The sequence below is a fragment of the Erythrolamprus reginae genome (assembly GCF_031021105.1).
Source record: "Erythrolamprus reginae isolate rEryReg1 chromosome 13 unlocalized genomic scaffold, rEryReg1.hap1 SUPER_13_unloc_5, whole genome shotgun sequence".
NCBI classification, from domain to species: domain Eukaryota; kingdom Metazoa; phylum Chordata; class Lepidosauria; order Squamata; family Dipsadidae; genus Erythrolamprus; species Erythrolamprus reginae.
This window is the reverse complement of record NW_027248449.1, coordinates 210,923-227,500: the sequence shown is the minus strand read 5'-3', so window position 1 is coordinate 227,500 and position 16,578 is coordinate 210,923. Positions and strand designations below refer to the sequence as shown.

The 16,578-nt window shown below is 49.0% G+C and overlaps 1 protein-coding gene across 2 annotated transcripts in view; it reads right to left on the bottom strand.

Moving 5' to 3' along the window:
* Positions 1-16,578, bottom strand: part of RHBG (Rh family B glycoprotein) — a 16,690-nt gene extending 112 nt beyond the window's left edge. The window contains exons 1-10 of one of the 2 annotated variants that reach the window (XM_070730274.1): positions 16,252-16,578; positions 10,588-10,774; positions 9,197-9,347; positions 7,275-7,422; positions 6,130-6,296; positions 5,651-5,788; positions 4,873-5,031; positions 3,721-3,842; positions 2,129-2,202; positions 1-1,249 (exon numbers count right to left, since the gene is read on the bottom strand). The exon at positions 1-1,249 is cut by the window's left edge and continues 112 nt beyond it. In XM_070730274.1, coding sequence (XP_070586375.1) covers positions 1,242-1,249; positions 2,129-2,202; positions 3,721-3,842; positions 4,873-5,031; positions 5,651-5,788; positions 6,130-6,296; positions 7,275-7,422; positions 9,197-9,347; positions 10,588-10,774; positions 16,252-16,441 — 1,344 coding nt within the window. In that variant the 5' untranslated portion in view covers positions 16,442-16,578 and the 3' untranslated portion in view covers positions 1-1,241. The remainder of the gene's footprint in view (positions 1,250-2,128; positions 2,203-3,720; positions 3,843-4,872; positions 5,032-5,650; positions 5,789-6,129; positions 6,297-7,274; positions 7,423-9,196; positions 9,348-10,587; positions 10,775-16,251) is intronic. The other variant, XM_070730273.1, reaches the window with a different exon arrangement.

Sequence of the window (16,578 nt, the reverse complement as noted above, 5' to 3'; positions counted from 1 at the left end):
CCTGCAAAAAACCCAAACCAGACTTTGTCCCCCCAAAGCTTGGTGGCCAGCATTGTAGTAGCCACACAGGCAGGTAGAAGCGACATTATGGACTGTGACATTCGGAAAAACTCGGAGTGGCGGTCTGTCTTGAGTGCCTCATTGTTCACTAGGTTGCTGCTTGTTGTACACTCTTAAGTTGCCATCATATAGTGACCACATAGAATCATAGAAGATTGACGGCAGAAAAAGACCCCCTGGTCCATCTAATCTGCCCTTATACTATTTCCTGTATTTTATCTTAGGATGGATCTATGTTTATCCCAGGCAGGTTTCAATTCAGTGACTGTGGATTTATCAACCACGTCTGCTGGGAGTTTGTTCCAAGCATCTACTGCTCTTTCAGTCAAGTCATATTTTCTCACGTGGCTTCTGATCTTTCCCCCAACTGACCTCAGATTGTTCCCCCCTTGTCCTTGTGTCCACTTTCCTATTAAAAACACTTCCCCCCTGAACCTTATTTAACCCTTTTAACATATTTAAATGTTTCAATCCTGTCTCCCCTTTCCCTTCTGTCCTCCAGACTCTACAGATTGAGTCCAACTATACAGATTGAGATACAAAAGGTAGATAGGGAAAAATCCTTTTCTCCATCCCATAATACCAGGAAGAGGGGGCCACTCCCTAAAGCTCACAGGTGAGAAAGTCAGAACAAATAAAGGGAGATATTTCTTCCCCCAGAGGGTCCTGGGTTGATGGGATTCCCTTCCAGGAGAGGTCGTGACAGCTGTCAGCCTGGAGAGCTTCAAGGCAGGATTAGACAGATTCAGGGATGCCGAGTGTATCATAGGTGGCTATTGAAAGGGATGTCCAAGTGCTGCCTCTATGTGGGTTGAGGCAGGCAGGGTTCCCTGGGGTGCCATTGGTTGGGGGTCAAGGGAAAGGGAGGGTCTTGCCTTCTCTTTCTGCTCAAGATCCCCCTGGACAATTGGGGGGCCACTGTGGGACTTGATGGGCTGTGGCCTGATTCCGCAGGGCTCCTCTTGGGTTCTTATGTATTGGGTTGACTCCAGTTGCGGAAGGCACTTTCTCCTGGCTTCCTTCCAGAGCAACATGGGGCCGTTGGGATTTTCTCGGATGTCGGCGCTGACAGTGACGAGGGTGATGGGACCATCCCCGAGCAGCCCCGTCAGGCTTGGGTGTCTTTCTCGGCCTCTTCCGTGCTCAGAGCTTCCATGACCTGGAAACAATCCCGATGGTCCTCAGGCACCTATGCAAGGCCAAAAGGAGGGGAGCTGAGAAAAGGGCCCCTCCACCCTTCGCCCCCCACCCCCCAATTTTCTCTGCCCTCTTTGCCCATGGACGGTGCTCTTGGGCAGCCTGCAAGCATTCAAGTCTCCTTCTAGCTTTCTCTAGCTAAGGTCCTGTGAACCGAGCTCCTGTGTTTCACTCTGGGATAGCAATCAATCAATCAATTGGCCATTGGTCTCAGGGGAATCCGCGGCATCTGATGTGGGTTAAATGGTAGCCAGCTTTGACTTAAAGGAAGCTCTCAAATACAGTGGCACCTCTACCTAAGGACGCCTCTACTTACAAACTTTTCTAGATAAGAATCAGGTGTTCAAGATTTTTTTGCCTCTTCTCAAGAACCATTTCTACTTAAGAACTGGAGCCTCCAAAACTGTAACCGGAAAAGGCAGGGAGAAGCCTCCATGGGGCCTCTCTAGGAATCTCCTGGGAGGAAACAGGGCTGGAAAAGGCGGGGAAAAGCCTCCTTGAGGCCTCTCTCAGAATCTCCTGGGAGGAAACAGGGCCGGAAAAGGTGGGGAGAAGCCTCCGTGGGGCCTCTCTAGGAATCTCCTGGGAGGAAACAGGGCTGGAAAAGGCGTGGAGAAGCCTCCTTGGGGCCTCTCTCAGAATCTCCTGGGAGGAAACAGGGCCGGAAAAGGTGGGGAGAAGCCTCCGTGGGGCCTCTCTAGGAATCTCCGGGGAGGAAACAGGGCCTCCACCCTCCCTGTGGTTTCCCCAGTCGAATGCCTTATTTGCTTTTCCATTGATTCCTATGGGAAAAACGGCTTCTTCTTACAAACTTTTCTAAAGAACCGGGTCACAGAACAAATGAAGTTCGTAAGTGGAGGGACCCCTGTACCTCCCAATAGATTTGATCCTCGAAGCAAAGAGCATCTGGGGGCATCGCAAGGCATTGCATCTTCAGGATGGCCCCTAAAAAGAAGAAGGAGAGAGACCAGTTAGAAGGAGCAGAGAGTCTGTACTGCAGTGGGAGAGGAGGGGGCTTTCCTGGAGGTCCCACTTCCAAATGGAATTCGCCCACCCATCCATGGCGGCAGCAGCTGGTGACCCTCTCAGGCCAAGAACCTGGCTGGGGTGGGGGGTTTCTCTTGTGACTTCTGTCTTTTGGAACATCAAGCCGAGATGCCCCCCACCCTCTTAGCCTCCCAAAATTGCCTGCCCCCCTTATGGGAGTTGTTCTGCCTGACAGGCAACATACAAACACACACAGAGACTCAGAATTACGGAACACAAAATAATATCACAACGATGGCAGACGAAGGTTAGTTTACGATCCAAAGGTCAGTCAGGGTTAGCGGCCAAAACGGCAACAAATGTCTCATGACCCCCCGACATTCTCACTTCAAGAAGAAGGACCCACTCGGCTGTTTTCAGAGCTACGGTTTTTCTAAAGTCAAGTGCCCAAAAACTAGGTTTAGTTGGTCTCTTTTTTTATATTTAAGTTTCTAAAATTATTTTTAAATATGAACACATTGAGTGCACTAACATCTTATATATATATCACTTGCTTTCCCCATGGTGCCCTCACTTTTTTCTCTTATCATTTTCTCTAACTCCATCTCCTCCCTAAATAGTGCTTCTTTATTCTCCCTTTCATTCAGATATTTACATATTGCATTTATTTGTAGCCATCTTCCCTTACCCAACCACATTCTGTACGATGTCTACTTGGCCTCCCATCCTTCTCAAGGTTTAGTTGTCTCAAGACACAAGAGGTCAGTTTAGGAACCCCTGTATCCTTGTTAACTGTGAACGATAACTCCCACAAGCGTTCTCTCGCAAGACCTCCCCCTTTTAAGCCTGCTGCAAGATTCCCATATTGCTTCCAGCTGTGCTTTAGGATCTTCGCCTGCGACTGCGCAGCTGCTCCTGGCGTCCCATCATTCTACGCACCCTGACATTGAGAATGGGGTCATCCATCACCCTCTCCTCATCCGACCCAGACGAGGCTCTACCTGGGGGTTCCAGAGGGGCCTCTACCTCGGCCTCTCCTTCCCCCTCACTGTCGGAATCCTCCGAGAGCTACAACAGGTCTCCGATGCTCCGACGGACCCAGCTCCTCTGGTTCAGAATCCGTGACCAGAGGAGCTGGCCGTGAGCCAACCACGACAGGAGTGACCCATGGTTAGTGGACTCCCACCTCCATCCCATCCAGTTGTTGCTTCCTGCTTTACCCAATCTCTGGATAATGTCATGGAGCTTATGGTTTTTATATTCTCTATTTGATGATGTTGCAAGCTGCCCACATGACAGCGAGAGAGTGGGCGTCTGTATTTCATAAAGAGATCAAAAATCCCATGGCTGCCCCTCGGCCCCTTTGCTGGAGCTTCATTTCGCTCCCTTCCAAGGTTGCACGAGGCCCCCAAGCGGGGAAATATCCCCCTATGCGGAAAAAGAGTGGGGAGAGCTGCAGGATTGGGGGGCACTCACCCACCAGGCTGCCCCCGACCGTGGCCATGGCCAGGGAGACCAGAAGACCCAGCAGCTGGAAGAGGCTCTGTCTGAGGGGGGTCCTCTGTCCAGAAGCCACGAGAGGGAAGACGTCGGCCATCCTGCGGGAGCAAGATAGGAACATAGACACCTAGAAGATTGAAGGCAGAACAAGACCTCATGGTCCATCTCGTCTGCCCTTCTACTATTTCCTGTATTTGATGTTGATCCCAGGCTTGTTTACATTCAGTGACTGTGGATTCTTCCTTCCTTCCTTCCTTCCTTCCTTCTTTCTCTTCCTTTCTCCCTTCTCTTCCTTCCTTCTTTCTCTTTCTTTCCTTCCTCCCTTCCTTCCTCATTCATAGAAACATAGAAGATTGAGGGCAGAAAAAGACCTCCTGGTCCATCTCGTCTGCCCTTCCACTATTTCCTGTATTTTATCTTAGGATGGATCTATGTCGATCCCAGGCAGGTTTACATTCAGTGACTGTGGATTTACCAACCATGTCTGCTGGACATTTCTTCCAAGCATCTACTACTCTTTCAGTCAAATAATATTTCCTCCCATTACTTCTGATCTTTCCCCCAACTAACCTCAGATTGTGGCCCCTTGTTCTTGTGTTCAATTTCCTATGAAAAACACTTAAACCCTCCTGAATCTTATTGAACCCTTTAAACCCATATTTAAATTTTTTGATCATGTCCCCCCTTTTCCTTCTGTCCTCCAGACTCATTGAGTTTCATGCTTAAGACCTTCCACCGTTTTTCTAGCCCGTCTTTGGACCCATTCCATTCCATCCATGTCTCTTTTTGTAGGCGAGGTCTCCAGAACTGGACACAGTATTATTCCAGATGGGGTCTCACCAGCGCTCTATATAAGGGGATCACAATCTCCCTCTTCCTGCTTGTGATACCTCTAGCTATGCAGCCAAGCATCCTACTTGCTTTCCCTACCACCTGACCGCACTGTCCATCCATTTGGAGACTGTCAGAAATCACGACCCCTCAATCCTCCTCTTCTGATGGTCCCAGTGAGATGGTCCCAGTGAGCCACTGGCAGTGGCCAACCGCCTGGTCAAGGCTTCCTTTGAGAGGGAAGCAACGGCCCCTCCCAGCCCCCCCCCCTTCACCAGTGGCGTTTATTCCACTCACCCGTCTCCGTAGACATCTGGGGTGGCCATAGCAGCCACCAGGGCACCAAGCAGGGCACCGAGCAAGCCGGGCATCCCGTGCAGGTTGTGTATTCCGCAGGTATCCTGGATTTTCATCCTGGCAGTCAGGAGGGGCTGGGCAAGAGAGAGAAAGAAGGCCCTGCACTTTGGGTAAGCTTTTGGCGTGAAAGTCCTGCTTTTTGGCAATTTGTGGCTTTTTGGCCAAAGGGAAGGAGAGAAAGAGAGAGAAAGGGAGGGAGAAAGAGAAAGAGAGAGAGAGAGAGAGAAAGGGAGGGAGGAAGAGAAAGAAAGAGAGAGAGAGAAAGGGAGGGAGGAAGAGAAAGAAAGAGAGGGAAGGAGAGAGAAAGAGAAATAGAGAGAGGGAGGCAGGGAGGGAGGGAGAGAAAGAGAGTGAGATGGAGGGAAGGAGGGAGAGAGAGAGAAAGAAAGAGAGGGAGGAAGGAAGGGGGAGAAAGAGAAAAGAGAGAGGAATGAAGAGAGAAAGAAAGAGAGAGAGAGAAAGAGAGAAAAAGAAAGAGAATATTTTTTTTTGCTCCCTACAGACCAAATTTTTAATCAAGAAGCCCCCTCATCGGTCAATGCCGTCCCACTTTAGCAATGTTAAAATCTGGTCCCTTTAACTTTGGGATAGGAAGCCTCTCGGCCGTGCTGAGGATGACCGGCCCTCCTTCCCAACTGCTGCCGAGTCGAGTCAGCTCCTTTGGAAGACCCCCCCCCAGGGGGCTCCGGGCAAAGTTTGGGCCGAGCCTTTGGCCTACCGTGAGGAACTTGAAGCCGAGGGTGGCCACCAGGCCAGCCACACACCCAGCGGTCAGGGCCCCGAAGGGTGTCAGCACCATCTCGGCCGAAGTGCCGACGATCACTCCGCCCGCCAGGGCAGCATTCTGGACGTGAACCTGGAGGAGACGGGCAGAAAGGAAAAAAGGGACCCAGGAATTGGGGACAGGAATAGAAACCTAGACACATAGAAGATTGACGGCAGAGAAAGACCTCCAGGTCCATCTCGTCTGCCCTTAGGCTGTTTCCGATATTTTATCTTAGGATAAACCCCCCACCCACCCACCCACCCAGCTTTTAAACCAGAGGAGCCACTGCAGAATCTGGTACAGGAAGACACACAAATCCCTGGCTTCAGTGTCCTGACCCCCAACATCTGGGGGTCCAAACCAGCCCCTCCCTCCAGGAGCAGCAGACCCCCTCTGGAGCTGCCGGGGGACAAAGGCAGAGGCTGACTCACCATGTCCAGCTGGCCTCTGCGGTTGACCAGGGCAGAGATGGCGAAGGTGGCGAGTGTACTGGACGCCAGGGAGAAGTAGGTGTTCATCACTGTCCTCTGCTGGTCATCTCCGTGGGCGGTCACTGCCGAGTTGAAGCTGGGCCAGAAAACCCACAGGAAGAGTGTCCCTGCCAGGGAGACACGGAGGAGGCATGGTCTCTGTAGTCCCTCCACCCCCACAGCCCTTCCGCTTAAGTCTCCTCCAGTTTCCAAGAGTGGCTCACAGGTTAATACAGTGGTACCTCTACTTACGACCTTAATTCAGGTTCTTAAGTAGAAAAGTTTGTAAGAAGAAGCAATTTTTCCCATAGGAATCAATGTGAAAGCAAATAAGGCATTCGACTGGGGAAACCACAGGAAGGGTGGAGGCCCTGTTTTCTCCCAGGAGATTCTTAGAGAGGCCCCACGGAGACTTCTCCCTGCCTTTTTCGGCCCTGTATCCTCCCAGGAGATTCCTAGAGAGGCCCCACAGAGGCTTCTCCATGCCTTTTCCGGCCCTGTGTCCTCCCAAGAGATTCCTAGAGAGGCCCCATGGAGGCTTCTCCATGCCTTTTCTGGCCCTGTGTCCTCCCAGGAGATTCCTAGAGAGGCCCCATGGAGACTTCTCCCTGCCTTTTTCGGCCCTGTGTCCTCCCAGGAGATTCCTAGAGAGGCCCCATGGAGGCTCCTCCCTGCCTTTTCCAGTTACAGTTTCGGAGGCTCAGGTTTGTAAGTGGAAAATGGTTCTTGAGAAGAGGCAAAAAAAAATCTTAAACACCCGGTTCTTATCTAGAAAGGTTCGTAAGTAGAGGCCTTCTTAGGTAGAGGCACCACTGTAAATGTGGACACTGCTTAGGGCTGGTCAGGGCTGGTCGTGGGCAGCCATAAGGCCTCGCTCGCCCAATGGCTAAAAACCTGCAATATTTTTAAAGGTGTATACAAGGCACTGTGGCCTGACCCCTGAGTGAGGCTGAAGGCCATTCTAACCGAAGCTAGGAACCTCCAGCCGCTTCTACCAAACCCGTAAAAGGACCCACTTAGCTGCGCCCCCTTGCTGCACCCACAGGTGCCTCCCCTCGGGATTCAGCTTCTCTCCCGAAAGCCCAGCTGCCCCCTGGGAGCCTCACCGATCATAGCAAAGACGTCCGAGTGGTAGGCGGAGCCTTCCCGCTGCTGGCTCTTGTCCAGGTGGGGTCGGAAAAGGAGGCGGGACACCATCAGCCCGAAGTAGGCCCCAAAAGTGTGGATGGTCATGGAGCCCCCGGCATCCTTCACCTGAGCCAGATGGGGGAAAACACTGTAGGAGGGGGGGCTTCCAACATCTTTTGAAATCCTCTACCTTCCTTCAGAGCCCCTCCCAGGATTGTCATCAATCTTTATTCCTGTTGTGATTGGCTCACGGCTAGCTCCTCTGGTCACAGATTTTGAACCGGATGAGCTGTGTCCATCGGAGCAACAGAGACCTGTGTGGCTCTCGGAGGGTTCAGACAGTGAGGGGGAGAGGGGGAGGCCCCTGCAATGCCTATGGAACCCCCAGGTAGAGCCTCATCTGGCTTGGATGAGGAGGGGGTGATTAATGACCCCATCCTCAATGTGTGGGACGACAGGAGCAGCTGCGCAGACGCAGAAGAAGACCTTAAATCACAGCTGGGAGGAATTAGGGAACCCTGCAGTGGGCTTAAAAGGGGAGGTTTTGGGGGAGAGCTGTTTGCAGGAGTTATCGTTCGTGGTTTAACAGAGACAAAGAAACAGATTCAGAGTTTTGCCTCTAAACCAACATCTTGCGTCCTCGGAAAAACCCAGCGTTTGGACAATTGTGTTTTCAAAGGCTGTAGCACTCGAAAAATAGAGTACCTTTGTTGAAGCCTTGTTGTTGTTGTTGTTATTATTATTAATATTTTTATTATTATTATTGTTATTAAGATTCTGTCTATTTATGGCAACAAGCAGTAAAGAAACTGCTTTCAGAATTTTCTGTGTAGTTCTTGGTTTCCCATGCCTGACATATTAAATAATATTGCATATTATTACACGGTCACTCATGCCCTCATCACCTCGAGGTTCGACTACTGTAATGCTCTCTACTTGGGGCTACCGTTGAAGAGTGTTCGGAAACCGCAAATTGTGCAGAACGCAGCCGCACGAAAAGTCTTGGGCAGACACAAACCTATCTCTCCAACACTCCACGGACTGTACTGGCTGCCGATTGGTTTACGGACTCAATTCAAAGTGTTGGTGATGACCTACAAAGCCCTAAGTGGCATCGGACCAGATTACCGGAGGGACCGCCTTCTGCTGCATAAATCCCAGCGACCGGTCAGGTCCCACAGAGTCGGCCTTCTCCGGGTCCCGTCAACTAAACAATGTCGCTTGGTGGGGCCTTCTCTGTGGGGGCCCCGGCCCTCTGGAATCAGCTCCCCCCTGGAAATTCATGCTGCCCCCACCCTCCTTGCCTTCCACCAGAGTCTAAAGACTCACTTATGTCATCAGGCTTGGGGCCATTAGAGTCTTGCCCCCTGGTCAATGAATGTGTTGAGAATGCTGAGCCAATGGAATGACTGGTTTTTATGGGTTTTTTTGGGGGGTTTTAGTCTTTATATTAATTAATTGGATCTAAGACACTGTATATGGTTTATTCTATAGTCCTCAGAGAGGGGTGGCATAGAGGTCCAATCAATCAATCAATCATAGAAACATAGAAACATAGAAGTCTGATGGCAGAAAAAGACCCCCTGGTCCATCTCGTCTGCCCTTATACTATTTTCTGTATTTTATCTTAGGATGGATCTATGTTTATCCCAGGCATGGAAGTTTGTTCCAACCATCTACCACTCTTTCAGTCAAATAATATTTTCTCATGTTGCTTTTGATCTTTCCCCCAACTAACTTCAGATTGTGTCCCCTTGTTCTTGTGTTCAATCAATCAATCAACCTGGGTTCAGGGTCTCAATGGTTGTGTGCACACAGCTTCTCTCCCCCTGCGCCCGTCCCGTCCGGTCCCGTCCCAAGGGGCGAGGGGTAGATAAGCCCCCCAGGGGCAACCATTCACCTGGAGGAGGCTGAGCAGGACGTACTCGTTGATGCCGAAGAGGGTCACTTCCAGCCCAGCCATCAGCAGCAACTGGACGGGGCTGGTCTTGCCCAGCAGGGCCCCGAAGGACACCAGGACGGAGCCGGCGCAGAAGTCGGCGTTGATCATGCTGCCCAGGAGACCGAAGGGAGGGGGGGAGAAGGCACCAAGCTTACGTTGACTGGATCTATATATATGCCCCCCCCCTCAGAACAATATAAACAAAGACAATATACACTGGTGTTTCTACTTGCGAACTTCATTCGTTCCGTGACCAGGTCCTTAAGTGGAAAAGGTTGCAAGAAGAGGGGAAGGAAGCCAGAGGTTGCCAGTGGGGGCTGTGCCGGCTGGGGTCCTGTGCAGGGGAGGAGGGGAATTGGGGGCTGGGACTGCCGTTTTGCCTTGCTTGACCCTAGGGAAGCACAGGGAGACCGACAGATGCGTAGGACCCCTCCCCACACGAAGCCCCTCACTGCCTCTCCGTCCTCTGAGATGAAGACCGCAGGCGACAGAGCTTTGAATCCAACCTCTGAGTTAGAAACACATACAGTCTTCGGAGTCTTCGGAGAGGGGCGGCATACAAATCCAAATAAATAAATAAATAAATAAATAAATAAATAAATAAATAAATAAATAAATAAATAAATGAATGAATGAATGAATGAATGAATGAATGAATGAATGAATGAATGAATGAATGAATAAATAAATAAATAAATACAGAGAAAGACCCCCTGGTCCATCTCCTCTGCCCTTGTGCTATTTCCTGCACTTTGTCTTAGGGGGGATCTATCTTTATCCCAGCACGTTTCAGTCCCTGTGGATTTATTATTATTATTATTATTATTATTATTATTATTATTATTATTATTATTATTATTATTATTATTATTATATTTTGATAATGAACAAGCAAAACATACAGACAAACTTTCGGATATATTAAAAAAACCACACAAAATGAATTAGTAGCTTAAATACTTTACAATTCTGTTTCCATCGATTCCTTCTTGTTCTTAAACGTTAGCTCAATTCTTTTTTCTTTTCTATCCAACTATATAATTTTCCCCAAACTGTGCACTTGTACTCTAGTGCACTTGTACTCGCCCCCTACTGACCTCTTAGGAATCTGGAGGGGTCAACCGTGGATAGTCTAAGGGTAAAGTGTTGGGGTTTGGGGATGACACTACGGAGTCCGGTAATGAGTTCCACGCTTTGACAACTCGGTGACTGAAGTCATATTTTTTACAGTCAAGTTTGGAGCGGTCAATATTGAGCTTGAATCTGTTGTGTGCTCTTGTGTTGTTGTGGTTAGGGTTAGGCCTCTTTTTGGGGGGGGGGCTTAAGGAGGCCAAGCGTTGCTTGCTCACCTTTCTATCCCCACGTGGATTTTGCCATCGTGGAAGGAGTGGAAAAATCCCTGGACGAGGACTGACCACTGGAGGGCGAAGGCGGCAATCAGGAAGTTGAAGGCCACTCCGCCGAAGCTGTAGCGCTTCAGGAAGGTCATCAGGAACCCGAAGCCCAGGAAAACCATCACGTGGACGTCTTGGAAACCTGCGGGAGAATTAATTTATGAAATTATTAAATTAATTAATTTATTAAATTAAATTATTAAATTAATTAATTTATTAAATTATTAGCTTAATTTATTTATTATTTAAATTAATTAATTAAATCAATTAATTGTTTAATTTATTAAATTCATTCATTAATTAATTTGTGTATTGGACTAAATAAATAAATAAAAAATTAATTTTTTAAAAAAATAATGAACAAACAAGACATACAGACAAACTTTCAAACATCAAAGAAACACAAAACGAATGAGCTTAAATACTTTACACTTCTGTTTCCATCGATTCATTTCTTTTTCTTCGACGTTAGTTCAATTCTTTTTTTCTTTTCTATCCAACTATATAATTTCCCCCAAACTGTGTAGTAGTCTTTATTTTATTTACTCTGTGATTCACGTGTTAATTTGCCTAATTTAGCACAATCCAGCATTTTCCTAATCAACATTTCTTCACTTGGTGTATTTTCCATTTTTCCAAGTTTGTGCAAATGATGTGGATGTTAATAGATGTGTTGTCAAACAATAATCTTCCTCACTATGCTGTTCTCTGATTATTCCCAGAAGATACATTTCCGGTTTCATTTCCAATTGATAATAATTTAACATTTCTTTCAACCAGATTTGAATCCTAGACCAATTTTTTTTCTGCTTCTGGACTGTGGTGGTCAGCTCTGGCCCAGCTCCTGCCCCAAGGACTGTGGATGTGGGGGAGACATCCACATGCTGCAGGCCTGTTTTGCCCCCGGTGGAATCTGCTGATGAAGGCTCCTCTGACCAAGAAGATATGAGTGACAGGGAGGAGGAGAGTGGGGCAGACAGCTCAGAAGGAGATCAATTATCTCGCTCCTCCTTGGATTCGGAACAAGAGTTAATGATACAGCCACGCATGCGGAGAGCGATGCATAGGCAGCAACAACTGAAGGATTATTACAGGAGAAAATGAGGCCACCTGTGGTTGGGTGGGGCTGTGGTCATTATAAAGAGCAGCCTGTGGGTTTGGCCATTGTGGAGGATTATCTGATCATTGTGTTTCGTGACTGCTTTACTGACTTTGACCTTTTGTGTGCTGATTTTTCCCCGCTTTGAAAGTAAACCAGGGCAAAGTGTGTTTCACTTTGTGAAAGAAGAAGGACTGTGAATTGCCTCACAGCTGCAAGCTAAGTATCACAGAACTGATAAGGGACTTGGACAAATGACCACTTTGTTTGGAGACGAGGGCTCTTGGCTCTACCAAAAGAGGGCTTGGTTTAAGGGAATTTTCATTATAAAGAACATTGTTTTGAATTTTCAAACGTGTGTGTGTCTGAAATTTGTACCTGTGAATTTTTGGGAGGATTCTACCAGAGAGCCCGACAGAACACGGACATAACCACCAAATATGATAATAAAATAGATTTGCATTCCCATCACTTATGTGTGGATGCATTTTGGCTAAACGTGCTGGAGCATAAGGCCACCGATAATTTAATTTAACTTAATTCAATTTATTCGACTTCCATGCCCCCCAGTCCCGTAGGATTCAGGGCAGCTCACAACAATAGGAAACAATACAACAGTACAATAATAAAAAAAAGAAGTCAAACAACAACAACAATTAAACCCCCGAAAACCGTAACAAGCCCAAATTACAACCCCTCCCCAAAACAATCTAACAAACATACACACCAAACAAACATGAATTCGGGCACGTCAGGTGTTAAAATTCACGCCCCCCCCCCAAGCCTGTCGGCAAAGCCAGGTCTTCACAGCTTTTTTAAAAGCCTGTAGAGTGGGAGCAGTATGGATATGGGAGGGGCGGAGTTAGTTCCATAGAGCCGGGGCGGCCACAGAGAAGGCCCTCCCCCGTGGCCCTGCCAACCTACATTATTTAGATGTGCGGACCTGGAGGAGACCAATTCTGTGTGGTGTTGTATGAGTGTAGCGAGGGACACCCATAACAGCTCTCGCGGCTGCACTCTGGACAATCTGCAATCTCCGAACAGTCTTCAAGGGTGGCCCCATGCAGAGCGCATTGCAGCAGTCAAGACGGGAGGTGATGAGGGCCTGAGTGACTGTGCGGAGAGCCTCCTGGTCCAAACAGGGCCGCAACTGGTCCACCAGGTGAACCTGGGCAAAGGTCCCCCTGGCCACAGCTGAGAGATGATGGTCGAGACTCAGCTGTCAATCCAGGAGGACGGTTAAGTCATGGACCTTGTTCTAGGGGGTCAGAACCTCCCCCTCCAGAACAATGGGTGAGATCATCCAAGGACATGGGGTGAGGTATCATCAGTATGCAGATGATACCCAGCTATACATCTCCACCCCATGTCCAGTCAACGAAGCAGTGGAAGTGATGTGCCGGTGCCTGGGGGCTGTTGGGGCCTGGATGGGTGTCAACAGACTCAAACTCAACCCAGACAAGACGGAGTGGCTGTGGGTTTTGCCTCCCAAGGACAATTCCATCTGTCTGTCCATTACCTTGTGGGGGGATTACTGACCATGTCAGAGAGGGTCTGCAACTTGGGCGTCCTCCTCGATCCACAGCTCACATTAGAGAACCATCTTTCAGCTGTGGCAAGGGGGACGTTTGCCCAGGTTTGCCTGGTGCACCAGTTGCGGCCCTATCTGGACCGGGGGTCACTGCTCACGGTCACTCATGCCCTCATCACCTCGAGGCTCGACTACTGCAACGCTCTCTACATGGGGCGACCTTTGAAAAGTGTTCGGAAACTTCAGATCGTGCAGAATGCAGCTGCGAGAGCTATCATGGGCTTCCCCAAATACGCCCATGTTACTCCAACACTCCGCAGTCTGCATTGGTTGCTGGTCAGTTTCCGGGCACAATTCAAAGTGTTGGTTATGACCTATAAAGCCCTTCATGGCACCGGACCAGATTATCTACGAGACCGCCTACTGCCGCACGAATCCCAGTGACCAGTTAGGTCCCACAGAGTTGGCCTTCTCCGGGTCCCGTCAACTAAACAATGTCGTTTGGCGGGACCCAGGGGAAGAGCCTTCTCTGTGGCAGCCCTGGCTCTCTGGAACCAACTCCCCCCAGAGATTAGAATTGCCCCCACCCTCCTTGCCTTTCGTAAGCTACTCAAAACCCACCTCTGCCACCAGGCATGGGGAAACTGAGATATTCTTTCCCCCTAGGCCTTTACAATTTTATGCATGGTATGTCTGTATGTATGTTTGGTTTTACAATAAGGGTTTTTAACTGTTTTAATATTGGATTGTCATATGCTGTTTTACTACTGTTGTTAGCCGCCTCGAGTCTACGGAGAGGGGCGACATACAAATCCAATAAAATCCAATAAAATAAAATCAAACAATAGAAACATAGAAACATAGAAGTCTGACGGCAGAAAAAGACCCCATGGTCCATCTAGTCTGCCCTTATACTATTTTCTGTATTTTATCTTACAATGGATATATGTTTATCCCAGGCATGTTTAAATTCAGTTCCTGTGGATTTATCTACCACATCTGCTGGAAGTTTGTTCCAAGGATCTACTACTCTTTCAGTAAAATAATATTTTCTCATGTTGCTTTTGATCTTTCCCCCAACTAACTTCAGATTGTGTCCCCTTGTTCTTGTGTTCACTTTCCTATTAAAAAAACAATGGCCAGGGAGATGGAAGAGCCCTTTGGAGGAAAAGCCCACAGCCCCTCGGTCTTGTCTGGGTTGAGCTTGAGCCTGTTGGCCCCCAACGAGACCCTGACAGCTTCCACGCACCAGCACATCACCTCCACCGCTCCGCTGAAAAGGGGAAGGGCTGCGGGGTCTCCACGCTGGGGGGCTGCCAGCACCGGCTGAGTCTGGTCTAGCAAGTCAACGTTCTCCCTCTGGCCTCCAGCTGGACACCTGCTCAGTTTCACCTCCTCAGAGAGGCTCCAAGGTGGGAACGGGCACTTTCCATGCTGCTTAATTGGGTTCACCAAGTGGCCTCATTAGATGGGGGCGATAAGAGCGAGTTGTGATGGCAGAGTCCGTCAACGGCTCAGCGGGTGAGGTGCAGCTGCTCTCGGCCGGCTGAGCACAGGCCCAACTCGGGGGGGGGGGGTGGAGTGGGGGGGGTGGCGGAAGTTATGGCCTAGGGCAGTGATGGCAAACCTATGTCACGGGGCCCACAGGTGGCACGCGAAGCCATATCTGCTGGCATGCAAGCCATTAATATTTATTTATTTAGCTATCTATATATATTTGTCATACAAGTATAGAATTATAGTTTGTATTATTAGAAGCAAAGAAACCTAGAAGAATTGATGGCAGAAAAAGACCTCCTGGTCCATCTAGTCTGCCCTTATACTATTTCCTGTGTTTTATCTTAGGATGGGTCTATGTTTATCCCAGGCATGGAAGTTTGTTCCAAGCATCTACTACTCTTTCAGTGAAATAATATTTTCCCATGTTAGAAACCTAGAAGACTGACGGCAGAAAAAGACCTCGTGGTCCATCTCGTCTGCCCTTATACTATTTCCTGTATTTTATCCTATAATGGATCTATGTTTATCCCAGGCAGGTTTAAATTCAGTGACTGTGGATTGACCAACCACCTCTGCTGGAAGTTTGTTCCAAGGATCTACTACTCTTTCAGTCAAATATTTTCTCACATGGCTTCTGATCTTTCCCCCAACTCACTTCAGATTGTGTCCCCTTGTTCTTGGGTTCACTTTCCTATTAAAAACACTTAAACCCTCCTGGACCTTATTTAAGCCTTGAACATATTTAAGTGTTTCGATCGTGTCCCCCCTTTTCCTTCTGTCCTCCAGACTCTACAGATGGAGTCCGTGAAGTCTTTCCTGGTCAGTTTTATTCCACAATTTTTGTAGTCCGTCTTTGGACCCGTTCAATTTGATCCATATCTCTTTCTATAGGTGAGGTCTCCAGAACTGGACACAGTATTGTTCCAAATGGGGTCTCACCAGCGCTTTATACAACGGGATCACAGTCTCCCTCTTCCTGCTTGTGATACCTCTAGCTATGCAGCCAAGCCTTCTACTCGCTTTCCCTACCGTCTGACCACACTCTTCACCCATTCGGAGATGGTCAGAAATCACGACAACCCTAAATCCTTCTCTTCTGAAGTTTTTGCCAGCACAGAACTCAAGAACAAGGGGGCACAATCTGAGGTCAGTTGGAGGAAAGATCAGAAGCCACACAGAGGCATAGGCACGTGGACACCCGTTTTAATCACCACTTATGATACTCTTGGCATCCCTGAATCTGTCTCATGCTGCCTTGAAGCTCTCCAGGCTGACAGCTGTCATGACCTCTTCTGGAAGGGAATCCCACCAACTAAGGGAAGAAATATGTCCTTTTATTTGTCCTCACTTTCTGACCTGTGAGCTCTAGGGAGGGACCCCCTGCCCTAGTGTTGTGGGATAGAGAATAGACAGGGGGGCCTCCTCCTCCTGGGCCCTGCTTCCTCCTCTCTGCTCGGACCCGGCACCCTGGCAGGAGGGAGATACTCACTTGGGTAGCGTGGGTAGAACTCGTTGTCCAGGGGGCCCTGGCTGGTCAGCTGCACCTCCTCGTGCCACAGGCGGGGGCTGGTGTGGCTGTCGTACCGGACGAAAAAGGCAAAGAGAAGGACCGTGGCCAGTTGCAGGAGAGCGCAGAGTAGGGGCAGCTTCACCCGCAGGTTGGTGGCGTGGCCGGACATGGTGGGAGAGCCGGGCGGGAGTTCACCAGGGAGACCAGCTGCCCAGCGACCAAATGACCAGCTTTCCTGGGCGCCCTGTGCAGGAGGAGGAGGAGGCTGTTTGCTCACCGCTCGGCCTGGCCAGGAGCCACCTGCTA